Source organism: Equus caballus, chromosome 4, assembly GCF_041296265.1.
Source record: "Equus caballus isolate H_3958 breed thoroughbred chromosome 4, TB-T2T, whole genome shotgun sequence".
NCBI lineage: Eukaryota > Metazoa > Chordata > Mammalia > Perissodactyla > Equidae > Equus > Equus caballus.
This window is the reverse complement of record NC_091687.1, coordinates 42,830,312-42,856,765: the sequence shown is the minus strand read 5'-3', so window position 1 is coordinate 42,856,765 and position 26,454 is coordinate 42,830,312. Positions and strand designations below refer to the sequence as shown.

General features: G+C 42.0%; 1 protein-coding gene across 1 annotated transcript; it reads left to right on the top strand.

Annotated features, from left to right (window-relative positions):
* Window positions 1–1,758: 1,758 nt before the first annotated feature.
* Window positions 1,759–25,461, top strand: PON1 (paraoxonase 1). The gene is made up of 9 exons (XM_001493403.7): window positions 1,759–2,176; window positions 7,166–7,236; window positions 8,683–8,738; window positions 9,981–10,149; window positions 13,353–13,479; window positions 16,675–16,875; window positions 18,188–18,269; window positions 22,073–22,201; window positions 25,040–25,461. Exons 1-9 carry the CDS (start codon window positions 2,103–2,105, stop codon window positions 25,196–25,198), a joined length of 1,068 nt encoding a protein of 355 aa, XP_001493453.3. The 5' UTR covers window positions 1,759–2,102; the 3' UTR covers window positions 25,199–25,461.
* The last annotated feature ends 993 nt before the right edge of the window (window positions 25,462–26,454 follow it).

Here is a 26,454-nt window from a genome sequence, read left to right as displayed (position 1 = left end):
GAGATCAAGGATGATTTGTTAGAGCCACGCTGAGAAACTTGAGCTAGGTGTATACATTTTGGAAACACCAGCATGCTGACGGTATTTAAATCCACTGGAACTGATGATATCTCCTTGAGGGAAAATGTAGAAAGAAAAAATATCTCAGAACTAGTCCTAGGGCTTCATCATTTAGGCATCAGTGGCAGGAGGACTCTGCAAAGAAGTCCAAGAAGGTAAGAGAAAAACTGGAAGAGAGTAGGATCACAGATTCTAAGAGAGGAAAGTATTTAAAAAGAAGAGAGTGATGATCTATGCCCAACGTGGTTACGAGTTCAGTATGATCATGGCAGAGAAGTAACCACTGGATTTGATAACATGGATGTTATGAGCGGGTTATAACAGCAAATGGTATAGTTGAGCAAAAGGAAGACAAGCTATATTAGAATGGGTTAAGTAGAGAATGGGAGATTGGAGATAGTCCCTAAAGTTAGTTGCTGAATTAAACAATAATTTTCTTATGCTCATAAACAACAAGTAAAGCATTTGGGCAGGGCTCAGCAGGTAGATTCTTCTGCTCCACATAGTGTCCAACTGGGGTGCCTCAGTGGTATTCAGTTGGTGGCTGGATTAGTCTGGAGTGTCCAGAAGGTTTCACTCATGTCTGCTGTTTTGGTGGAGTGGCTAGAAAGCTGGCCTTAGCTGGCTCCCTTCCCTCTCCATGTGTTCAGGGCCTTTCTCATGGACACTCCAGTGGGGTGATCAGATTTATTATGCAGAAGCTCAAGGTTTAGGAGCAAGTGTTCCAAGTGACAGGAAGTGGAAGTCGCTGGTCTCTAAGGCTGTGCCTGCAAACTTGAATAGCATTGACTATATTTTATGAATTACAGCATTCACAGAGTCAGCACCAACTTGAGGGGAGGGGTCCCGTGCACCACCTCAGTGGAAGTAGTGTGGAAGAATTTGTAGCCATCGTTGATCTGTTACAAGAGGTGTGAAAAAGGAAGCAGCAACTGTTGACGAGTCTTTTGAAGAGTTTTTTGTTTACAGGAGGAGCAGAGAAAGAGGGCAGTAGTTAGAATGTGAGATTAAAGAGCATTTTCTCCAGAAAACTATAAGTGACACTAAAGCGTGTTGGTATCTGGTGGCAATATTTTAGAAAAGAGAAAGAGACGGATGTTGTAGGAGAGAGAATGACCAAAATCCTTGAGAAAGAAAGAAGGAAAGGGACCCAGAACAAAGGGAGGGGCTGGCCTTTAGTGAAACAGGCACACTTTATTCATGGCAACAGGAGAGAAGGGAGGGATGGGAGTACAGAGGCACTTCCTTGCGACTTTGCTCAGAAATCCCCTTATTAGTGAGGCCTTTCCCCGACTGTTTCCTTAAATGGCACCTCAGTACTCCCTGTCTCCCTTCATTCTTCTCCAGAGACCGTGTGCACATCCATAATGCATATATGCATTATCCACGGCACAATATATGCAGTCGTGATATATGTTACTGATTTCTGGCACAAAGTAGGTGCTCAGTAAATGTCAGCGAGTGCCCCGAATGAATGAACACTGGAGCGATGTGCTTGATGAGCTGTTCAAGTCGGGAGTGGTGCTGAGACAATGAGATACTTGAAATCCAGATGTTTGAAGGTGACACACGGCAGTAGCCTGGCGAGAGCAAAGTTAGATCTTAGGTGTTCCAATCACAGCCCTCCCTTCCTTCTGTGCCTTTTCTGGCTGAGTCACATAGATCAAGTTACTGAACCTCTCTGAGCCAACAGGATTAGGACTTTTTGGCACAAAGTGAGCTCTCATCAAAGCTTGGCTCTCCTTTCCCACGGCTCTCCATTTCCTCCAACCTGCTTGCTTTCCCCTTCTCGCCCGGTCTAGGCAGCTGTTCTCAGTCTCTCCTTTGTAAAGCCTGGGGGAGCACGCAGCTCCAAGCCTCGGGCGCTGACCCCGAGGCCGCGCTGTCCTGGCGCGGGGCCCGAAGGGTGAGCTGCGGCCCCGGCGGCGCGGGGCGGGGCGGGCCAGTCCGGGGGCGCTCGGCGCGGATTGCCGGCCGCAGGAAGGCAGCGTCTCCCGGCCGTCGGTGCATCCGTCCATCCATCCGTACGTCTGTCAGAGGCCATGGGGAAGATGACGGTGCTCTCCCTGTTGGGGCTGGGACTGGCATTCTTCAGGGATCCCTGGTCTTCTTACCAGTAAGTTAGATTGTGGTGAGGGCTGCAGCCCCGTCCTCCCCACCTCAGCCAGGCCCAGGCTCCCCCCGAAAGTGAGGTCCAGGCGCTTAACAGAAAGTCTACAGGCAAGTGCTGGATGCACATCCTGCAGGAGGTTCATAAATCTTTGTTCAACTTTCATGTGCCGCTTGAAAACATATCCTTGCTCATGGCCCGAGAGACGGGATAAGGAGACAATTGTCGGTGTTTGCATACCACTGGACCGATGAGTGCCCAAGTTGGTTGCACACACTAATTTTCCATGAAGAGTCGTATGCCTTGACTACAGATTCACTTCTCAACCTCGCTTCAAAACAGATAACCAGACTAGGGGGTCCCCCGATATTGTGTGAATTAGGGAAAGGATCCCCCGCCTTGGCTGCCTGGCCAGGGCACGAAGCTTTCTGGCTTGGAGATTCTTAATTTTAGGCCACACGGAGAGACAGGAAACTCCCTGGTGGAGCGGAGCAGCTGGGAGGGAATGCACGCACCGCTGGGAGCCAGGCCAAGAGGAAGGGAAAAGCCTGGCGCTGGCGTCTGGTGTCCTGGGTTCTCACTCTACCTTTCCATTGTGGGATGTTGGGCAAATCACTTTACATCTCTAACATCTGCGGCTTCAGTAAACCGGAAACGGTAATAGACACTCATATGCGAAGCAACTAACCTGGTGCCTGGAACATAGGAACTATTGGTAAATGTTAGTGCCCTGCGTCCCTTATAGTATTTTATAAAGCGGTAGATGCTGTATAAGGGGGAAAAAGTTTTGAAGAATGTATCAGTAATTTCGTGGTAACTTTTTACAAGGGTTCAAAGTCTAGAGATCATTCTAATTCCTAAGTTTTAGTCAATAGAATCTTATTGTTTACTTTGAAGTAAAACATTGATAAAAATCAAATCGAACATTTTGGATTTTTTTTAAAAGTTATATGACCCTATGGACTGATTAGAAGCTTATGTTAAGAATAGGTTTTTTGCAGGAGCCAGCCCAATGGCCTAGTGGTTACTATCCTGTGCTCTGCTTCAGTGGCCCTGGGTTTGCAGGTTCAAGACCCAGCGCGGACCAAGTGCCGCTCCTTAAGCCACACTGTGGTGGCATCCCACAGAAAACAGAGGCAGATTGGCACAGCATCCCACAGAAAACAGAGGCAGATTGGCACAGCATCCCACAGAAAACAGAGGCAGATTGGCACAAATGTTAGCTCAGTGCCCATCTTCCTCAAGCAAAAAGAGGAAGATTGTCGGGGATGGCCCCATGGCCGAGTGGTTAAGTTCGCACGCTCCGCTGCAGGCGGCCCAGTGTTTTCGTTAGTTCGAATCCTGGGCGCGGACATGGCACTGCTCATCAAACCACGCTGAGGCAGCGTCCCACATGCCACAACTAGAAGGACCCACAGCGAAGAATACACAACTATGTACCGGAGGGCTTTGGGGAGAAAAAGGAAAAAATAAAATCTTTGAAAAAAAAAAAAAAGAGGAAGATTGTCAACAAATGTTAGTCAGGGCTAATCTTCCTCACAAAAAAAAGAAGAAAGAATAGGTTTTTATAAACTATTATTTTTTTAATTGTTGGTTACAGTGATTTGGGGTTTTAAATAATGTAAAAATTACAATTTGTGGAATTTCATTAATCACTATTATTTGCTGCCAAAGGAGTACACACAACTTTGCCACAGCTTATCTGTGGGTTGTGATATTACCGTGGGATGAAAATAAAGAGGTGAGATATGATTGTCCGACGGCCCATCCATGCTCTCTCCTTTCCGTTCTCCATTTCCGTGTGCACCCTTGCCTCAAAGGTGACTAAGAAGATTAAATGAGAAGGTGTGTGTGAGAACCTCAGCAGGGGGCGTGGCAAATAGTAGGCCCCAATGAGAGCAAGTGAATGAATGAGGAGTACGCGGTAGTGGAAAGTAGACTGATGAGACTGAGTATGGCCCCAAGGAAAGTTCCAGATGCATTTCTAACGCATAGCTAAAGACCTTGCTTTCTTTTGTAAGGAGCCAGCACATATTTGTAAAGAATAATTCACAGCAGGGGGTATGTGATTTCTGGCCAGCTTTTAGAGGCTTATGAGTTGGGGACACATCTCAGACATTTGATCCTTATCCTTAGACCTGGAACATTTGGACTTAAGCCCTGGACAAGAGATTTCCTGATAATTGAGAACAAGATAAAAAAAAAAAAAAGTGAGCAGGATTATAGTAACACAGGTGGAATTGTCTTCTGGTGCTCCCTCCAGCTTTTTTTTTTTTTCCTTGAGGAAGATTGGCCCTGAGCTAACTACTGCCAATCCTCCTCCTTCTGCTGAGGAAGGCTGGCCCTGAGCTAACAGCCATGCCCATCTTCCTCTACTTTATGCCCATCTTCCTCTACTTTATACATGGGACGCCTACCACAGCATGGCTTTTGCCAAACGGTGTCATATCACACCTGGGATCCAAACCAGTGAACCCCAGGCCGCCCAGAAGCAGAAGGTGAGCACTTAACCACTGCGCCACCAAGCTGGGCCCTCCCTCCAGCTTTTAAGCAGTGCTATCTGTAAATTTTGCTGGGTCAGAGGACTGAGTGTGAGCTTTGCATTCATACCTGAGTTCCAATCCCAGCTCAGCCTCTCTATAACTTTGTGGCCTTGGAGAGCCACTTAATCTTAATCATCTGTAAAACAGGAAAAATCAGGGGCTGGCCCCGTGGCCAAGGGGTTAAGTTCACGCGCTCCGCTGCAGGCAGCCCAGTGTTTCGTCGGTTCGAATCCTGGGCGTGGACATCGTACCACTCATCAAGTCACGCTGAGGTGGCGTCCCACATGCCACAACTAGAAGGACCCACAACTAAGAATATACAACTATGTACCAGGGGGGCTTTGGGGAGAAAAAGGAAAAAATAAAAATAAAAAATCTTTAAAAAAAAAAAAACAGGAAAAATCATACCTCAGGGAGGTGTTTGAGGATTAAACGAGGGTATATAAAGGACTGGCAACGACTGTCCTCTTGAGATGTGACTTGTCGTGGTCACAAATTTGCACTCAAAGCAACTGAGTGCTGACTCAGTGCCTCTGTCCCGACCCTGGGCTCCCTTTAACTGTGGCTGTCCTACCTTTTCCAGGTTAGAGATCGTCATCCATGTGAAAGAAGCCTGAATTGGAATAGGGGCTGATCATTTCTGCTTTTTCTGCCGTCTGTGAACCCATCGTTTAATGAACCGTTCCAGCCAGGCAGCACTGTTCTTTCAGCGTGGTTTTGGCTCTAAGAAAAGCTAATTTGGCTATCCTTGGCATTTTCCACAAGTCTTGGCCCATTCAGTGATTTCACTTCCTTGAATCTCTTCTTCCGTGCCCCTCTTTGTATTGTCCTTGCTTGTACCTTCACTCTTAACATCTCTACAATCCTTTCAGTTCCCTGGGGCTCTCTGCGAATATTCACTAAGCTTTCTCTAGACCAGTGTTTCTCAAAATGGTGGGTCACAAAATCAATGTGATCACATGATCAATGCTAGATCATGATCAGCATTTTTAAATAAATGAAGTAGAATTGAATAAAAAAAGTTAAGAATGTATCACACGTATCAGGATGAGAATTCTCCCGTGAACCTTGTTTCTGATGTGTGCGGTGAGTGGGTGTGGGCGTTGTCTGTTTCCATCATGTTACATGCTTTTCCTAATGTCGATCTCAGTCTGAAAAGTTGGCAAGCCACTGCTCCATCACTTTACCTTTTATTTCTTTTTTGTGAACTTTTGTGATTATAATGTCAGATTTCCATTGTTGAAATTCCTTTTAGTTTCTCAGATCCTGGGACAGATCCCAACTTTCCTTCGAAGTCTGCTTTCTAAGTTCCACATTCATCATTCGGGGAACCACCCTCTCCTTGTGGGCCAGGCCTTCCTCATCTCTGGATCTCTAGCACCCGGACGGGTGGTTCTCTGCTCTGATGGTGCATCAGGATGCACTGTAGAACTTTAACAAAGCCAATTACCGGACTCCACTCTTAACATTTTTGGTCAGACCCTCTTAGATGGTGGAACTGATAGCCAATGGCATGGTAGTAGGAACATGCTACATTTTTTTTCTGAATAAATGGACAAAAGATCAGTCGCCTTTGAATTCCTATCATTTTGTACCATGTTGGTAAGAAGTTTATCCAGAGTGTCCATTCACCCCTAGCCCATCCTATCTTTAGTCAAATAAGATTTCTAGGGATTCTCGGATAATTATCACTACTTGCTATGACTATATTGTGTCATTAGTTGTCAAAAAAATGTTTATTGTTTAAATCTCTTGGCTGTGCTAATGTTGCGGTCCATTTCTTTCAAATGCCTCATCAATCGCTTTGCCCTGCTCAGGCAACCTGCTGGTACTTCCTTCTTACATCTGTGCTTTTTTCCTTTGTCCTTCACTCAAATGTTCTCCCCAATGTTTATGCACTCGGATTTAATAGGTTGCTTTTGTGTGTGTGAAATGCCTTTTTATATGTTGGCCTTGGGTATGATTTTCTGAAGTTATAAATCCTATGAGCTCACCTGCATTTTTCAGGTCACACACAAGAAAGCAGATGCCCAGTCCAGGCTTTGGAGCCAGATTGGGCAGATGGGCAGGAGGCCCATCTGTTAGCAGCCCTAAAACATCAATAGAATAAATTGGAACCATGTCACTATTTAACTCATATTTCCACATAGGACCCTTACCCAGCTGATGAAATTGTTCCTGTTCCTACCAAAGTGCACAGAGCTCTGGAGAGGACACGGCGTATCTTATTTGTGTATCTGTCCACCTCTGCTAAGTAAATACTAACTGTCGCGCCCAGAGGCCCTGAGCGTCTTGCTCTGGCCTTGCCTGGTGGGATTGCTCAGGTTCCAGGGACCATTAACCCCAGGATTGAAACCCAGGCAAAGTGCAGTTAAGGAGAACGTTATTGACTCCTTCCCCTTGCAACCTAATTATGATTTCTGAATAGTTTTATTCTTTGTTTCTCCCCCAGAACACGATTTAATGTTTTCCGAGAAGTAGAACCAGTAGAACTTCCGAACTGTAACTTCGTTAAAGGAATAGGTGAGTATGGGCGAGGAGGAAGCATCTCATTGGAACTTGCAGTGTTATGTTGCTGTTTATTTGATTAATACACCTGTTTAATTTTGTTCAAAAATAAAACTGTGAACCAAGAGAGGATTAAGTCACCAGTTCATTAGAAATACCAAGTTACTTGACTTTTGACTTCCCCAACATATTGCCAAGGTGTTGACAGTTTTTTGATTGTTTGTTTTCGTTTGGTTTAGCAATGACAATAGTCAGAACAATGTTTGATTTTGTGGTAATATACCCCGAGAAGATGGCAGAGGAGGGACAGAAGCGGAAGAGAAAGAAGCGAGGAGAGGGTAAATTTTTAAAAAGCCTTCATACACCTTTGTAGTTACTACAAAGCTTCTCCTCATGCGTCTCTCTGTTAATATTGAGGAGGGAAATTTTCCCAGAAGCTCTCAGCATATTTCCCCTTAGATTTCATTAATCAGAACTAGACAACAGGCTCGTGCCCTAGCTGCAAAGGAAGCTGGGAAAGTAATTCCCGGTCCTCCACTGTGGGAGGCAGGCCCTGTCAGAGAAGACAAAAGGGTGGGGAATAGCCCTGCTAGGTGACCAACAGGGACACAGGGCCCATCTGGTTTCAACCAACCAGCTTTGTTATTTGAGGACAACTTGTTTGAGAGCCATGCTTTTGTTATGTTTTGGCGGGATTTTTCTAAGAGTTATTTATCTCATTTGACTAAGTTGGAGAAGTTAGACCAGATGACTTATTCAGTTAGCATCAATAAGCTTGGCCAGATAGCTTAATAGTGCAATTTTTTTCTAGAAAACAAATATGATATTGATATTAAATATCACTGGATATTTGAAAAACAAACATCTCCAGTAAGAGTAGCAATATAAAACCAAAAATCTCATTTGTCTCTAGATTGGTTGAAATTTTTAAAATTTACATGTACTTAAAGTATAACTAACTTGGTGATATTTTACTGATGTTTATAATTAATAGCAAATGCATATTCTGTATATGAAATGTATCCCTATTATAACTGAAGCATTTGGAATGTGCTTATACTTCCAATATGGTTTTCAAAGAATTTATTTGATTTGGAACTATTAAGTATCAATATATATTAGTAGTTTACACTGTGTCTTTAAAAAAACAGCAAGCTCTTTTCAAATTGTCATACCTTTAGTACATTTTGTGAGAGATTTCAGCCTCTGAGGAAAAAGTTCTCACCCACCAATTAAAACAAATATATTAAGTGTAAATTTTAATTACACTTACTTGTATCAATGTCTTAATTTTTATATAATCACATTAGTCAATTTGAACGAATTATTCTGACTCTATCGAAGAAGAGCTAAATATGTAGTCCCATTTTCAAGTTAGGAGTGAAAAAGAAGTGAATCATTAGCTTCCGCAAGAGTGGGCAGTCTGAAACAACTGGTGCTGTCTATTTCCTTTTCCGGCAGAAGCTGGCTCTGAAGACTTGGAGATCCTTTCTAACGGACTGGTTTTCGTTAGCTCCGTAAGCGTTTTCTTTTACTTTCTGTGCTCGAGCCCGTTTTCTAGGACCCGCAGCTTAAGTCTTTGGTTTAAGCTTTCTTTAAACTGATGCCCACCCTCAATTAAAATGAGCAATCATATGGCTCAAAAAATAAACTGTACATGCCTTTACACTGGTGTTATAATTATGATCCCACGTGTTCCATGTGTATTCGTATTCCTGTGTGTACACTAAACTCCTATTACCTTATCTTCCATTGTAGCAATTTGTGAGCCCAATAAGTTCAAGAATGGCTTCCCATTCAGCTGTCTATCCCTTGCAGCACTGAAGTGGTGCACTCAAATATTTGCTGAATTGAGTGTATGTTTATATATATTTCTTCACGTCATTTAAATTTTTACCTTTTCTTTACACTTTTGAGAATAAGCCCTTTAATTTCACGTTGTTGATAAGTCATTCCACAATTTCCAGATTTTGAAGAGAGAAGCCACCGTGTTTGTTGAAACTCTCCTGCATATAAATCGCTGTGGTGGTGACATGGCTCAAAACAAAAGAAGTTGACAATCACTGGGATAACAGAGTTGATAGGATACAGTGTACAAGTCATCCAGCCATTGAAGCCCTTTGCTGTCTGTTGTAATTTATTTAGTCCAGTTTTCTCTTACGAGGATGGGGGACTAGTCGTCCTCTACAGCAGTGTCTTGCAAACCTTTTTTTTTAAAGCAACAGAATACATATTTCAAGCAAAATCTTATCTGGGACCTCAATATCTAAAATAAATAAGAACTGTGTTGTTCTAATTGACGGCTGAGAAAGGAATTCTTCCCTAGGCAAACTGGACTTGCCTTAAACCTCTGTCCCAGAGATGCTTCCGAGGAACCTGCTAGGGGGACAGTTTAAAAACTATAACCAATGGTTTCTCCATATTACTTGCTTATCTTGTTGAAGCCTATTAGTAAACGCCTCTTTGGTCTGCTCTTACGTTTTTCATCTTTTTCATGTATTGGAAGCCACGGTATAGGATACATATGGCTTTGCTGCTGGTGATGAAAAGGTCTGTGCCCGTGCATTGTGTGGGGTCATCTGGTAGAGCACGTGGCTTCCAGAACCCCTCGTGGGCCTGTTACACAAGCCAGCTAAGAGGCTTCCCATGTGGCCCCATGGCCCGAAGCAGGCAGTGTGAACCTCTGTGCCATCCACCACCTCCGACAGCATTTGAAGTATTTGCAATGTGCCTGTTTCTTCTCCTCTGTTATTTATAAGGGATTAAAATATCCTGGATTAAAGAGCTTTGAACATGACAAGCCTGGAAAAATACTTCTGATGAACCTGAATGAAGAAGAGCCAACAGTGTTGGAATTGAGGATCATTGGAAGTAAATTTGATTTGTCTTCATTTAACCCTCACGGGATTAGCACATTCACCGATGAAGGTAACAGTATTTAACGTTTATTAAAAACAAAACCAAAATTAAAAAGAGAAAAAACACACAAATGTTAGTGAACGAATATTTTTTCATCCAACTAAAGTATAATCATGAATAATGTTCTTATTCTAGGTTTTAAACTTACACCCATGTCGATTAAATATAATATTATAACCACTTAAATGCTTGAGAATGCAAAAATATTTAAGATTTGTAAAACAGCTAATTTTTAAAAATACTAACATTCACATTATCCTTATAATTACTATAGTAATAATATTCAACCCCAATCATTACGGACTTTTTCAATTTAAACAATTTTACAGATCCAGGCATTTACAGAAATTGATTTTTCTAATGTAAGACATCTGCAACCTATAGATCCACTGACAGAAAGTCCCCCTGGTCGGCTTTCTCTCAGCTCTGTCACCTTTAATGCCTCCCTGTCCATTGGTCCCTCTGTTTTGTCCTCAAACTGCTTCTCTACATTTTAATAACGTATTAAATCCCTTATAACTTCCTCCCATTTCTTCCTTTCTTTTTGCATCCATTTCCTTGGTCTCTGCCTTAATTCTCAACGCAGCTGCACACAGAAGCACCTGGGGAGTTTTAAAAAGTCTGATGCCCCGGCCTCAGCCCCAAACCTTGTGATTTAGTCTGAGGGAGGCCTGGGTGGCAGGACTTGTTGAAAGTTCTCCAAGTGATAAAAACATAAGGCAAGGGTTGAGAACCACGTCTACCCCTGCGGCCTCCTTCTCCTAATCAGACGATCCCTCCATCAGTCCTTCTTCCAGACTTTCCCCATTGTGGGTGGCTAAAATTGCTGCCTTGAAAGTCGTCAGCAATGTCCTTATTAACGAACTTTTCTCTCTCTTCCAACTCTCCCTCTCTTCCTTTCCTTCCTGCCTCCCTTCCTCCCTTCTTTCCTTCCTCTCTCCCTCCCTTCCTCTTTCCTCTCTTCCCTTTCTGCCCTCCCTTTCTTCTTTTCTTCCTTCCTTCCCTCTGCTGTCCTTCCTTCCTTTCTCTCCTCCCGTTTCTTTCCTACCTTTCTCCCTTCCTTCCTTTCTCCACCTCATTTTATGCTGTTGCCCACTTTCTCCTTCAAGTCAACTGCTCCTCCCTGATATTCCAATGCGCTTATCTGTCCTAGTTCTGGCCCTACTGCAGGGTTCCTCTCCTGCTCATTGCTTTGTCACTCATTTCGAATTCTCTGACCATTCCACAAAGGGGAATTCCCCAAACGACTGATCTTTTGCCTCCTTTTTATTTTCTTTATTTCAGAAAATTCCACTATAACTGTGCCTGCTTTCTAGGACAACCCCCACAAATGTGGAGTAGTCTTTTTTTTTTTCTTTTTAATCAGCTCTTGAGTTCCATTTCTTCAGCTAATTAGATACTTTTATTTGGGTTCCTCTCCTATAGCCACTTTAAACTCAAAATGTTGAAAAATGGTTTTCCATCCTTTTATCTTTCCTTCTTCACCTCTACCCCACATGATTTTCCTTCTTATATATATATTCCTTTATATATATACATATATATGTATATATTCCATTCAATGATCTCTCCACCTATTTATCAACATTGTATTTTCTTTTCAAGATATTTGTAAGTTCAAAAAAATATAGTGTTAGATGTATGTGTACTTTTAAAAATAAAATGGGGTAATATTACATAAATATTACACAAACCCTTCTATAAATTGCTTTTGCATTAAACACTGCATCATGAACTCGTTTCTATGACAGTGCATTTAGAGCTATTTTCCAATAGCTACTTAGCATTCAGTTGTGTGGGAGTACTATAACATATTTCATCTGCTGATGGATATTCAGTCTATTTCCATCTTTATGCTCATTGCAAACAATGCTATAAACATACTTGTACATATATCTTCTGTGAATATTTCCTTAGGGTAAATTGCTAAAGGTAGAATCTGCTGTGTAAAACGTGAACCCAGGTTTTAATCTTCACTTATGTTTGATTTCCGACTCTCATTCCTCAGCCATCGTCAGGGGTTTTTGATACTTCCTGTCAGATGCCCCTTATATCCTTTCCTGCCTTTTCTTGTCAATCCCATCCTCTTGGTTCAGTCCCTCCTCTCCACACGACTGGATTGCTGCTGTAGCCTCAGGTCATGTTACTTCTTGGCTCAAAGCCCACAGTGAGTACATTCTGGATCCTTATCCTAAGCCCTAACAAGACTGGTCCTACCTCTATGGCTTCAGCCCTCCCACTCTCACTAACTCTACTCCAACCACAGCCTCACTATCAAGTGAGTGTGCCAAGGAAACTCCTGCCTCAGGCCCTTTGCTCACTCTCTTCCCTCAGTCTGGAATGCTCTTTCCCCAGATAGTCACATAGTTTGGTCCCTTATTTCATTTAGGTCTTTGCTTTAATATCACTTCATCAGAGAGAACTTCCCTGACTCCCATGAAGAAAGCATCTCATTACTTTCCATCCCTTTATTCCATTTTATTTTCCCTTTGTGTCACTTAACACCAACTAAAATAAATTAAACACTTGTTTGTTGAATGGACTAATGAAAAGCTCTTAGCTGGCTTCTCTGTTCAAATCTCTTCAGTTCAACCTACTAAACTTTGCATTGTTTTCCTTTAAACACCAGTTTGGTCATGTCAAAGGGTTCCAAAGAGTTACTGCTTCGTAAGGCAAAGACTGCAATCTAACTTCGCTGCCAACTCTGATCACGACTTCTTGACCACTTAGACTGGCCTCTTTTATGTCTCAAAGTCCCACTGACTTACAGAAGCTGCCTCCCTTTGATACTCTCTCAGGTGTTCATTTTATGGAATTAATCGTCTTACACTGAGTAAATTATACTTGAGCACACCTTCTCAGGTTGGTATTTCCCACCTCTTTTATCTCAACTCTGAGTATCCCTGAGACCATTTGCAATGGAAAGCTTAACAAGCTCTTTCAAGTTTTAGTGTCAAGCGCTGCTCATTTTTGAGTTGAGGATTTTTCCCTCCTGTGGAGTTTGGAGTTTTAGAGACTGTCACTGGTTCTTCCGTTAGCCATTTTTCTTTGGAGCAATCACAAATGTTTCTCTCTACAAAGAGATGAAAATATTCCATCTGCCTGACACTCTAAGTACTAGTTGGAGGTGGGTTGAAATTGCTTTTTGGAGACAGGGCTGACAGCTGAGAGCTCAGTTAATATTTCAATTTTTGATTTTAATCTCTTCTCAGATAATACTGTCTACCTGCTGGTGGTGAACCATCCAGATTTTAAGTCCACGGTTGAGTTGTTTAAATTTCAAGAAGAAGAAAAATCACTTTTGCATCTGAAAACCATCAGACACAAACTTCTGCCTAAGTACTGATATATATCATATTTCTATTTCCTTTAAGCCAGTGGATAAATAATCCACTTTTAGTTTTTCCGTTTGGCCTGGGGGAAAGGGAAATAATTGTTCCTTTCTAATGATCACAACTCCTCCTAATGTTCTTCTGTAGAATCTTTTGGGGACTCAAGTCCCTCAGAGAAAACACGTTTTATTTTCCCCTCATTTCCCAGGCTGGCTGGATGCTGGCTTATGGCTCCTGGCCTCAGAATGTCTGTTTGAGCTTTTCCTAAGAAAAAACTCTACTCTTCTCCAAAACTAGACTTAGCATTTCAAACCCAAACCAGTTTCATAGATGAATTCCACATTTTGAGCTTATTTATTTATTTTTATTAAAAAATAGACTCTCAGATGTTTCTATGAATTAGAAATACATACCTAAAAGGAGGTCTGAAATCCAGTGCCTCTAAGACCTCCCTATCCTGCCTCTACTGCTGTTTGGTTGCACACAATTTATGAAATAGCAGATCTGTAGTAACACTCAGCTCCATCCTCATCTTCTTGACGATATAACACATGGAGAAAGAAAACCCAAGGGTCCCTGATCTCCGTCAACCCAACACAAAGTCAACTTCCTGGGTTGCCTCAGGATTTGGTATATAAGGCGAATGATGGATTTAGGACAATAATCTGACACTATCTCCCTAAACAATTTTTATCCTCTAATCATTATGATTTTCTAGAATCCCAACCTTTATTTGAATAATTTACTTTTAGCATTCAAAAGCCCCAGTATTTGTGAATCTCGATTCCTTTTAAACCGTGTGTTACTTACATGCAGATACCTAGCAAGGCACCTGGTACAGACGTAGAGTGAGCTCAGTTACCAGGGGCCCTTCCTCTCCTTTCTTACCTGGTGGTTTTGAAGATGGGGAAACTGATACTGGAAAGAAATTGAGTTACTGGATCAAGGTCAATCAACCAATTAGTGGCCAAGTAGAAACTCTGGCCCAGGTCTTCTTCTGCATCCCTGGTACGAGACAAAGTTTAGAGAGGAGCTTTTGGTGGAGAATTTATTCACACATTCATCCCGCACATATATTTTGGAAAGAAGAATGAGGACACTGAGTGTCTAGAGTGTTTCAAACACCAAGATCTAAATTAGCGAAAAGTATGTAGAATGGAGAAGCTGGGCTAATAATAATAATAATAATAATAATAACAGTAATAGTAATAACTTAATGAGCTTTAACTATAAGTTAGAGGCTGCAATAACAATTTAAACATTATTAACTTTTTACAAATACCTTCTTAATTAGGTTTCTTTATTATACCATTTTGTATTTAAAAAATTTGAGGCCTGGAGTATTTAACCTTCCCCAGATGACACCATTAGTAAATGAATCCGTTGGTGTTTTCACCCTGGTAGTGTGAGCCTGGAGCTCATGCTCTGAGCCACTATGAAACAGTGAAAACTTGTTTTATTTGTTTCACCACTGAATCTTGGAAATCTAAGATTTGTCAAATTTCCTAGGGTTAGAGTATTTTTTTCTGGGCCAATTACAAAAATATTGGTCTTTGGCAATACAGAATCAAATTGAAAATAGCCATAGTGCCACAATTCACTAAAATTCTGCTCTCTTGACCCAAGCACTAGCCACATATGTTTTCTGCTTTGCATTTGATGGTTGTTTATATAATTGTTTATAGTTTTAATATTCCAATTACTAAATCTATTATAATTGAAGTATGTTATTAATAATGATAACTCAACGGTCATTATTGGCCATTTCCTACATGCCAGGCTTGGTGCCAAAGTCTTTGCGTTCATTCCTTCATTGTATTCTTACCCTAACCTTTCAAGGGGTAGAGAGGAGCCTGAGGCTTAAGAGTTTAGTGACATGCTATGGCCGCATAGACGATAGCAGGCAACGTCAGGATTCAAATGAAGCCCATCAGATTTCAAAGCTATTACTCTAAACCATTTCACTCTGCTCCTTTTTATGAAAAATAGGCAAATGATTATAAAGCATAGTAATTTCGGAAATTTACTTTTAAAAAAGAGAGGGGAAAAAACCCAGCTTGCAAGGTTATGCCTGGAGCCTGTACAGACTAATCCTAAATTCCTTGCCCTTTTTCCACATGTAGTAAGAGTGGCTACCGCTGACTGAGGGGTTAGTGAGCGGCAGGTCCCCTGCAGAACACACAGCAGGCGTTGTCTCCTTCTAATTCCACTGCACTGCCACAAATCAAGATTCTGACCTAGTCTCACGGTAATGAGCTGGATGACTTTGGGAAAATCATTTAACCTCTCTTTACAGATGAGAAAACTGAGGCTCTGTGTGCTTATCCAACTTGCCCAGGAGCCCAGAGCTGTGTCAGAGCTGATGCGCTGGCTATTACGCCCTCGCCAAGAGAGTGCAGATAGCTGTCTCCCAGATGATGGCCCCAGGGAACTTCTGTCATCTCAATCAGCAAAGAATGACTCACTCATGTCTTCACTGTTGTACCTATTAAGGCAGAAAAATAGACTCATATATCTTAGATTTTCAGTAACATAGAATCAAAATCAGGAAGAAAAAAAAGCCATAGCATCCTATTTCTGAGTATTTTTGTTCATGGACAGTTTACTCAGTTTAGAATCACAAAACTTTAAGGGTGGAAACGACCTTTAAGCTGAAAGATAGACCAGTCCATCCCATCCTCCTTTTCTGATAAGGAAACTCAGGCCCTGACATAAAATGACTGATGTTCCCTAAACCACACAGCTAACAGTAGCGAGCTTTAACTAAGATGTGAGTCTTAAGATTGCCAGCGTTTCTTCCACTGCCTGATGGTAACTTGGACTGTTCTATATGAGCATAAGTAAATTTTGCCCTGATAATGACTCCCGGCCTAATTTAATGCTACTGAGTTTAGCATATCTATACACATATGTGCACACACACACACACACACCCCATAGCACTATTTTTAAGATACAGTTAATAGGATTTTTGTGTTATTTTGCTGTAATAACCTCTTAGCATTTCTTAGAGTAATTATTGTCTTTGAGGATTGTATAGGTGGGGCCGATTAATATTAATTCTGTGCCATAATAGCTAGAGTGAAGGCTCCATCCCGCATCTTGATTTTAGGAATAGACATTAGCGAATGCTGGTGCATGACTATAATGTATGATACCTTCATATGCATGTATATATCACATGTGTGTGTTTGCATTGCAGCATGAATGATATTGTCGCTGTTGGACCTGAGCACTTTTATGCCACAAATGATCACTATTTTCTTGACCCCTTCTTAAAATCCTGGGAGTTATATTTGGGTTTAGCATGGTCAAATGTTGTTTACTATAGTCCAAATGAAGTTCAAATGGTGGCAGATGGATATGATTTTGCTAATGGGATCAACATTTCACCTGATGGCAAGTATGTGAACTCTTTAAAATGTCATGCATTTCTCCAGATTCTCACTAGATTTCTTCAGAACAAATTCCTTTTCTAAATAATGTGATACATTTTAACATGTTCTCCTGGTAAGAGGAAATTAGGAAAAATATAAAACATCCTAAATTTTCAGGGGATAAAATTTATCAAATCAAAATTTTCTATTTTGTGAAGGCATATTTATTTAGTTTCTTTTTGGGGGGTAAAAGTACATTTCAAGAGGGTGAATAAACATTTAGTATTACTAAATAAGACTGTGATAAACATTTAGTATTACTAAGTAGCTTTGCTTTGAGGGAAGATTTTTGAGCTCATAATGAGATTAACAGGATGTCAGCATATATAGCCATAGTGCTGGGTTGTGATAAGATAAAGAGCTTGCACCAAAATACAAATCAAGTACTGCTTCCTTCATCCAGAGCCTGTTACTAAGGGGAAAAAAGCGTCAACCTAACTAAGCAGTGTGCTTAGTGATGTAGCTAGCTGATTTGCATTACTATCTGGTAGTAGCCCTGAAACAAACAATTCACAGAGCGGCACTGGGGACCACAATTCCGGTAGCAGTGGTCTATAGATAAAAATCTGTCTCGATCCATCTAGACCCTTCCTCATCTTATATCACCCAGGATTTCAGAGGATTAGTAACAAATTTAGAGAAAGCAACATGGACAGCTTTCAATTATTCATATCATCTCCTGGTCTTCAAAAGTAGCAGATAATCAAGCAGTCATTTGTCTTTTTGTTCTGGGCTACACTGTGCTTAGACTGGCCACAGATCTTCACTCTGTGTGCAAAATACTAAATGCACAGGGTCAGGACAGGTCGTAGGGTAGGAAGGGAGGAAGATTTCTCTCAGATTCAGGGAAGCATCTTGCCTTCTCTCATATTTTCTCTGGCCTGAAACAAGAAGCTGGTTGTCAAAGGGCTTTCCTGCAGCCTCCCAGAGAGAACTCATGAATCCGCTGAAATGCAGAACCTGGTGCTTGCCACTATATGACAAACTCAGAGAAGCACTGGAATGCTTTTGCTCCCAGATACTAAGAGCGGATATCAGGGCTAAGTTCCTTCCCTATCCATCAGGGCCAACTATTTAGAAGTAACTTTTCAGAGATTAAAACTCCTTTGTGCACTGTAAACTCATTGAGTTCTTTCAGAGTTTGATGTGCCTTGAGTTGGGTTCCATTTGCCATTCTCTAAGCAAAGTTCTTCCCTAGGAAGTGTTATTACAACTTCAAGGTAACCTTTTGAATCGCATTACTTCAAGTGCTTTCATGTGGCTCTTTCTTCTTTGAAGGTATGTCTATGTGGCTGAATTGATGGCCCATAAGATTCATGTGTATGAAAAGCATGCTAATTGGACTTTAACTCCATTGAAGGTAAGAGGTATTAACACTATAAGTTTGCAGAGTGATAATTAGATTCTAATTGATTTGTGAAATTAAGGTAAGGAAAACAGGATTGTCTAATTGGAGTGGGTGAGAACCAATTTTTCACTCCTTTATTAAGAGTCATCAGTGTCCTATGTGTTGTTCACTTTCACTCAGCTGCAGAGTGTGAAGCATAGACCACACGTCTCACCCACGAAACTTGGATTTTTTCTGCTCTAGTAATTTTAAGCTTGGCATTGTGTTCCTCGGTCCATCCTTCCTTCCCTCCTCCCTTCCTTCCTCCCATCCTTCCTTCCTCCCTTCCTTCCTTCCTCTCTCCCTCTTTCCCTCCCACTCTTCTTCCCATCCACTCTCCCTCCCTCTCTCTCTACCTCCCCTCCCCACCTTTCTCTCGCCCTTTCTTTTTTCCTCCATGTTGACGGAACAGACAAGAAATAGCCTCAGCTTGTATTTAACACGACAGCACTCTCCACAGGACTTATAAAGCCCGAATACTCACCATGGCCACCATGTGCAGCAGCCCATCACTTTGTGCCTTTATCGCCATCCTTTGCCCCCTGCTGAGGCTGTTTTGTGTGCGTGTGTTCCTGGAGCTCCCCAGGCCCAGCCCTGCCTCAGGATGGGGGTGTTCCCTCTGCTTGGGTGATCTGCCTCCACATTGCCATGGCTCTCTCCTTCATATGCTTCCAGATTTTACTGAAAGGTCACCTCAGCGAGGCCTACCCTGGCTACCTAGTCTAACTTGCAAGTCTGCCCCCTCCACAAAAACACACACATACACACACACATCTTTCATATCTCCTTTATAGCTTTATTTTCCCTTCAGCATTCGTTACTAACATACCATATACTTTATTTATCCTCTCTATTGTCTGCCTCTCCCTCTAGAGTGTGAGCCCCAGAAGGACAGATTTTTTTCCATTTGTTCCTGGAAGAGTTCCTAACACCTAGTAGGCATTCAGCATGTACTTGTTAAATTAAAATGATGAGGCCAGGTACGTTTCAGGGGTGCATCTTCTACCCCCACCCATTTTGATCCAGTCTGAAGCTTTGGGTCAAAAGAGGTAAAAATATAAAGTAAAGGAAGGAGAAATAAGAGCAAAGTGGAGCATTGTGAAAGTAGCCACCTGCCCCTGACAAACAACAAGACACTGCTCTCCTGCCGTTACCGCCCACAGTGCGAAGCCCTGTCACCAGGCACTGCGTGACTGTTCCCGTCAGCACATCCCAGGTCCTGTCACCGAGGCTTCACTCAGGGAAAATTACCTTGAAGCAACATCAAATGTAACATCGTGTTTGACATTAAAAATCACTGGCAGGGCTAGTTTGGTGTTACCTGAAGTAAAATGGAATTTCACACACTCATACTGGCTGAGGGAATAAAAGGAAACTGTGGTTATAACAATAGGTACTTCTGTAAATTGAAAGTTAAAGAATTTTAGAAGAATAGAATCCAATCCAATATACATTCAACAGAGAATGACAAAGGCACTGCTCCTGCCAAGGCAAGCTCAAGGGCGAGGCTTGCTTCAGGTTTGGCTCCCACTTTTGGTAACAGATCGTGCCTATCTCCTGACAGAACAATTCAGTGGAGACTGTAATATTATTCTTTCTTCTGAAGGATCACGTTAATTAAGACCAGTTAATTAATACCTGGAGTGGCAAGAAATTTGATAAACTAGCTGAGACTGATCTTAGAATTTGTGATGAGATGCGGGATAGGTTTTGTCCTGTCAAAGTGTAGTATACACATGCAATGGGATATTATTAAAGCAGAATGAAGTACTAATACATGTCATAAAGGGGATGAACTTTGAAGACATTATGCTAAGTGAAATAAGCTAGACATGAAACAACAAATACTCTATGATTCCCCTGATATGAGGTACCTCGGGTAGGCAAATTCACAGACAGTGAAATACAGGTTACCAGGGGTTGGGGAGGGAGGAATGCGGAGCTCCTGGGTACAGAGCTTCCGTTTGGGATGGCGAAAGTTTCCGGAAATGGATAGTGGTGATGGTTGCACAACATTGTGAATGTACTTAATGCCACTGAATTGTACACTTAAAAATGGTTAAAATGACAAATGTCATGTTATGCATATTTTACCCCAATAAAAATCATCCCTTCCTCCACAAAAAAAAAGATTTCAAGACACAGTCAATGATTTAGTGCCACTTCAATGAGTTCTAATTCTCTAAAAATTGGGATATTTGTTAACAGAGGATACAGTTTTTCCCAGAGAATAATTGATTATGGCTCCTTGACCAAGGAATGTAAAATTTTCCATTTGGCTTGTAGAAGCGTGAGGTACGGTCCACACGTGCACTGCGGTGAGTTAGAATTGTTAGGAATTATGGATTTGCGAGGCAAGAGTGAAATGCCGGTTCAGAATGGGCGCTCTGCCGGGCTGCCAGCTCTTCTTGGCAGGAAGCAGGTCTGCCGCTTACTGCACTCTCTCCAGGGGCCCAGCCTCTCGCCGATTACCCGGTAGGAGCTCAGTAATTGTGTGTGGAATGAACGGCAGCCCAGGCTTCTGTGTCCTTCTCCCACTCTCTCCCCGACTCTCATCTCTGCAGGCTTTCATCTGCCATGGAATTCACCAGTTGGCTATTACCTCTTCCAAAGATAATGGCAGAGCCCTGAGACAAGCATTTTCCTCGTCTAAAGAAATTAATGCATCAGCCAAGAATGCCCAGCGCTGTGATAGATGGGGTGTGGGGATGGAGAAGGCCTGGAGCTGATTTTGGCCAGAGGATGTTTGCTCAGCTGCCTCCTTTGGCCAACCTTGCCCGTGTCCAGGGGAGGAATGAGTGATGGCTTTGCATGACAGTAACAAGGAAGCTCTGCCACAACGCTCGAGCCCTCTAGTCCCTTCACAGACTTGTGGGGATAGCTCTCATTTGGAGTAGGAAGCACAGGGCAGCGTTGGCTCGTTGCAGCTGCCTGTGCACGCTCTGGCCTTTGCAACGAGTCACCACCAGTTATTACAGGATCTCTGGGTGCTGGGGCATGCTGGCCTCTGTTTGAGGAACACGGTAGATATTGTTTCTCCAACTAAGAGTTAGCGGGAAACAAATAGATGCGATTTCTCCCGGATAGAAGGCAGCCAAGATGATGAATGGTGGAATTAAGAGCCGTTGGTGTTATTTATGATCCTGGTACTAAGCCTCGACAGCAATCTGTGCAGTCATCTCATGCTTGCAACCTACATTTAGAAAATAAACAGCAGAAGAACAGGGAGTTGAATAACATCGAGGAAACTCTGCCTCAACTCCAAGGCAAAAATTAGACCCCAGGTGATCATTTCTCCTCTGGCTGCACAGCCTATGATTAGCCACTAAAGAAGGGCCTACATTTCATCAGGTTCTCATCAGAAATGAATCTACATTTCCTAGCTGTTTTCTGAATGCCTATAAAAATATCATTTGTACGTGCCGTTTTAGAAGGAACTGTTTTATGCTGCATTTAAAACTTTTTTTTCCCTTCAGTTTTAGGTTCATGCATAGATGTTAGTCCAAATGATTTCACCTAACTTTTTACGGTCTTTCTTGGCTTTTGTATCTTCCCCCTCCCTCATTTGTCCTAGAAACTGGTAAAATACTAGCACAGATGGAAAGCTAGAGGAATTCCCCGACAGCTATTGAAATGGGACAGAATTTTTGCGCCCCTGGAATCACCAGTGTGGTGATCAAGGACAAGACGACAGTTTTCCCGGACATTGCTCCATCACCTTTCCAATTTTTTTTCACTTTCTGTCCTTCCTTCTCTCCTCGGTTTTCATCTGGAAGCACCTGGACTTTAACACACTCGTGGATAACATATCTGTGGATCCTGTGACAGGGGACCTTTGGGTTGGATGCCATCCCAATGGCAAGAAAATCTTCTTCTATGACCCGAAGAATCCTCCCCCATCAGAGGTTAGTTTGAAAAATGAAACAGATCAGCAACCTTATTCCCACCTGTTTTTCAGTTGAAAACATAAATCTCAATTATATGTTCAGATAAAAGGGCGGACATGGATAGATGATCCAAATGATCAGATATGAAAAGGAATTTGACTTTGGGGGCATTGTAGTCAGAGTCTAGGCAGGAGACAGAGGGCTCATTTAAACTGCATGATTTGCGAAGATTTAATAAGGGCACCATATACAAAGGTGTGGGCAGAGTGTAGAGAAACGAACAGCTGATAATGCAGTACCCCGGGGCTGGCAGGGGGGACAGGAAATGGCTACCAGAAGCCAGAACAAGAAGAGAGCTGTGTGCAGAGAGGGTTCCCTGAGAGGAATCTGGCCTCCGGGTTGAGGGGTGAGGCCAACCAACCAGCAGAGACCCCACAAGGAGGCCGCCTGGAGTAACTGCCCCACCTCCCTCTCAGTGCTCCCATCCCCCCACTGCTCCTTGGTGGACCCTGACAGGGAGCTGGAGGGCAGGGGAGCCCTTAAAGTAGGCCCTTGTGTAAGTCTGAGCAGAGTGGAGAGTGGGCCTGAAGGGCTGGGTCAGGAGAGCAAGCACTTGACTGGGGTCTGTATCTTTATCAATAGTGAGTCTCTCCAACTTGGGAATTCATAATAGTTTAAAAAGTAGAATGGAGCACATTGCTACGGTCTAATCATTTGTTTGTTACCTGCCTTCTTAGTCAACTCCCTCTTCCTGTGTGTCAGTATATGCACAGGTTAATGCCACAGACCAGTCCTAAAGCACAAATGGCCATCCTCTCTAAACCCTCCCTGCAGAATGGGAAGATAAATCACTTGCTGGAATTATTTTGGCTTAAAAACCCTTTTCTCCCATGCTAGTTGTAGTACTCAGAGACCCTATTCGTGTCCATGGTCTTTATTCAGTGGACTATTTTGGTAGTGCAGACAAGAGTTGAAAATTCACTTTGCCATAGGCATTTGAAAGTTTACTATGACTTATCCGGGCTTTTCTTTGAGTTTTCATTATGTACTAATTATACTTATTATTTACATCAAATATGTAGTTTTTGACATAGTTTACGGCCATGGATTTTTTTAAAGCTTAGTTTCAAGAGTCGGTATCATCCCTCCCCAACCAGAAAAATTTTTTTTTTAAAAGTCTGTGTCTCTTGGATTAAAAAAAAGAGTCTATTTCCAATTTCATATGGCCCTTCATACCCTTTCTCTCTAGGTTTACAGGACAATTGTGATTATGTTTAATGGCAAGCCTTTGTGCCTTTTGCTGGTTCTTAGCTACCAGGATTGCTATATGGCATGTTTAATAGAACTGAAGAACTGTATGCTATGGTGTTCACTGTTCAGAACAGAAAAATGTTAGATTCTAATTTGTTCTTGCTTGTCTGCTCATTTGGTGAACTTGGGTCATTTGCTATAGTGTAGACTTGGTTTGCTGTTCTGGAAGAAATACTTCCTTTCTAATGTTGAATCTGGTAAGGAATAGCAAAAAGTAATAACAACCCATTATCCAATGTGGTGCCCCATTGAAGAGTGATTTACTTTTATTAGGAAGAGGCTTGGGGCCGGCCCTGTGGCCAAGTGGTTGAGGTCATGCACTCCACTTCTGCAGCCCGGGTTTTCACGGGTTCCGATCCTGGGCGCAGACATGGCACCACTTATCAGGCCATGCTGAGGTGGCGTGCCACATAGCACAACCAGAAGGACCTACAACTGGAATATACAACTATATACTGGGGGGCTTTGGGGAGAAGAAGGGAAAAAAATAATTAAAATGTTTTTAAAAAAGAAAGAGGCTTACTTAAGCTAAAGGGGCATCATCAACTATTTCCTGTAACTACTTCATGTTAATGCTACGGCAATTTCCTAAAACATCTGTCTTTGGTGCCAACTGTTTTAAAGAGGTCTTTTTAAATGCATCCACTGACTATTTAATATCCAGACACTGGCCTTCCTAGGCTGCCGTATTTGATGTTTTTGTTGGTGGGTATCCTTTCTTCAAGTCATTGTATTTTATCTGTAAAGGCTTAAGAATAATAATAAGTTAGATTTGAAAGGGAGCTTAGAGTTAATTTAGTCCCATCCATCTCATCCTACAGATGAGAAACAAATGGTAAGTGGAAGAACCTAACATGACCTTGGGTTCCTGCCTTACAGACTGCTCTTTATGGTAGCACGAATCATATAAAATTGCCATTTTATCAGCAAAAATGGTCAAATATCAGCTATTACATATAGTCAGCTTAACATACTACTACACTGTTGCTAATGATACAATCATATTTCTGCTCAACTAAATGAAGGAAACTGAACTTATAAAATCTTATACACTTAGAGTTGGGATCTCAAGTTCAGAGTAATAGATGAGTGTGGTATAGAGACACGTTCTTTATCAGGCAATACTTTTTTTCTTTTTAGTGCCAGCATTTAAAAACCAAGAATTAAGTGTAAACATTCAACTTCCTAGCTTTTCTGAAAATACACAAACTGGCCTGAATTCCAGAGTGGCAATAATTTGACTATTACTGAGTAACAGCCCCTCTCCAGATTTGTCATAGTCTCTACTGCTCCCTAAAGTCTTTCACCCAGGTTGTGCTACTTGTATTTCTTCCCTAGCCTCTGTGGGCTTGTGTCTCTATCTCTGTTAAAGATCACCTGATCAAACCTGTCATTTTGCCAATGAGGAAACAGGTGTCTTAGAGAGTAATTTTGCAACAAAATATGATTTACCTAAAGGCTTCCTCTTATGGAGAAATGACCCCATATTTAAAATTATGTTTTGAGTGACTTTTAAAAAAATACTAATATATTATTTTTTGATAGGTGCTTAGAATCCAGGATATTTTATCAGAAGAACCCAAAGTCACAGTGGTTTATGCAGAAAATGGTACTGTGTTGCAAGGAAGCACGGTTGCCTCTGTGTACAAGGGAAAACTGCTGATTGGCACTGTGTTCCACAAAGCTCTGTACTGTGAGCTCTAACTGGTCGATTTGCACCCCCGCCATGGAAACTGTAAGCCCATCATTTCAACCGCTTCCCACATCTAAGGGGCCATGGTGATCTCACCTCAACGCGAACGCTGACCCTAAATCTGGGCATCACGAGGGATGAAAGTGCTGATTAACTGGGAACAGATTTGATGCATAAGGGTTTCTTGAGAGTACCATATGAAATCAATCTTGGAATACTTGAAAATATCACTTACCAATAAAAACCGTTTTCAATAAAATGGCTAAAATTGTCATGTCAGTTGTCAGGTCTTAAATAACTTAATTGTATGTGACCCCAAAAGTACTCGCCCTAAACCATTGTTCCTGGAGAACACATGAGCTTACTGCTGCCTTGCCGTGTCTTGTTGAGAAAACAGACAGTAGGGTGACCTCAGTGTCATCAGAACTCCAGTCCTCACTCAGGGGCTCCAGTTAACATGCCGGAAGACCAGATATGCGCTACCAAGTGACCCCTCAACTCCCCGCATAGCTCCCACGCAGAGCCATGGGCCTCCTGGCATAGTCAGACTCACTCACAGTTCCCCTTCAGGTGTGACTTCTTCAGTAGATATAAACCTAAATTATCCCAACTCTCCTTTGGCTCTTGCTTATTCAATTCTCCTCTAGCAAATAGCATGTAGGAAAATCTTAAAATTCTTGGGAGCGTCACATCTGAAAATTCTGAGTGCCTATTACCACAGCACAAATTGTACATTTTAGTTTCTTTGACCTGGTGAAAAGAAGAGGTTTGTTCACTTCAATGATTTGATACAGAATGAAGCCCATAACTGATTCAGGTCAAGCTAAGTGCATCCAAAGACAATATTGTTGTTGAGGTGGTGGTTGTATTTTTTCGACTCTAACTTCCTGCAGAGGCTAAGAAGAAAACAATAGAAAGGTAAATAAACAAAAAATAGAAAAAAATCAGCAAACTTTGGCTGTCTTCTGAGGGACGTGACTAGGAAGAAAAGATGACTTTGTCTTTTCTCATGAAAGCTGGTACGAGAAGGTTGCCTATCTTCATGTATTTGACTATCTCTTTAGAAGTTATGGCTTCCAGGCTGGCTTATCCTTTGGGATGCTAAGGCTGTCACATTAAAAACATTTATCTAAGGCACTTGCCATGATAATGGTCTAGCATTTGGCGAAAAATGTTTTGCTGATAAATTGAGAATTGCCAACAGTTTAAGACCACTGACTTAAATAAACAGGAACACTTTGGGGGCCAGCGTAGTGGCGCAGCGGTT

Excerpts from the sequence above, each read along its gene's own strand:
- PON1 (XM_001493403.7), top strand. The coding sequence starts at position 2,103 with ATGGGGAAGATGACGGTGCTCTCCCTGTTGGGGCTGGGACTGGCATTC. Across the intron at positions 8,739-9,980 it reads GACTGGTTTTCGTTAGCTCC|GGATTAAAATATCCTGGATT; the intron begins GTAAGCGTTTTC and ends GTTATTTATAAG. Across the intron at positions 18,270-22,072 it reads GGACTTTAACTCCATTGAAG|CACCTGGACTTTAACACACT; the intron begins GTAAGAGGTATT and ends TTCATCTGGAAG.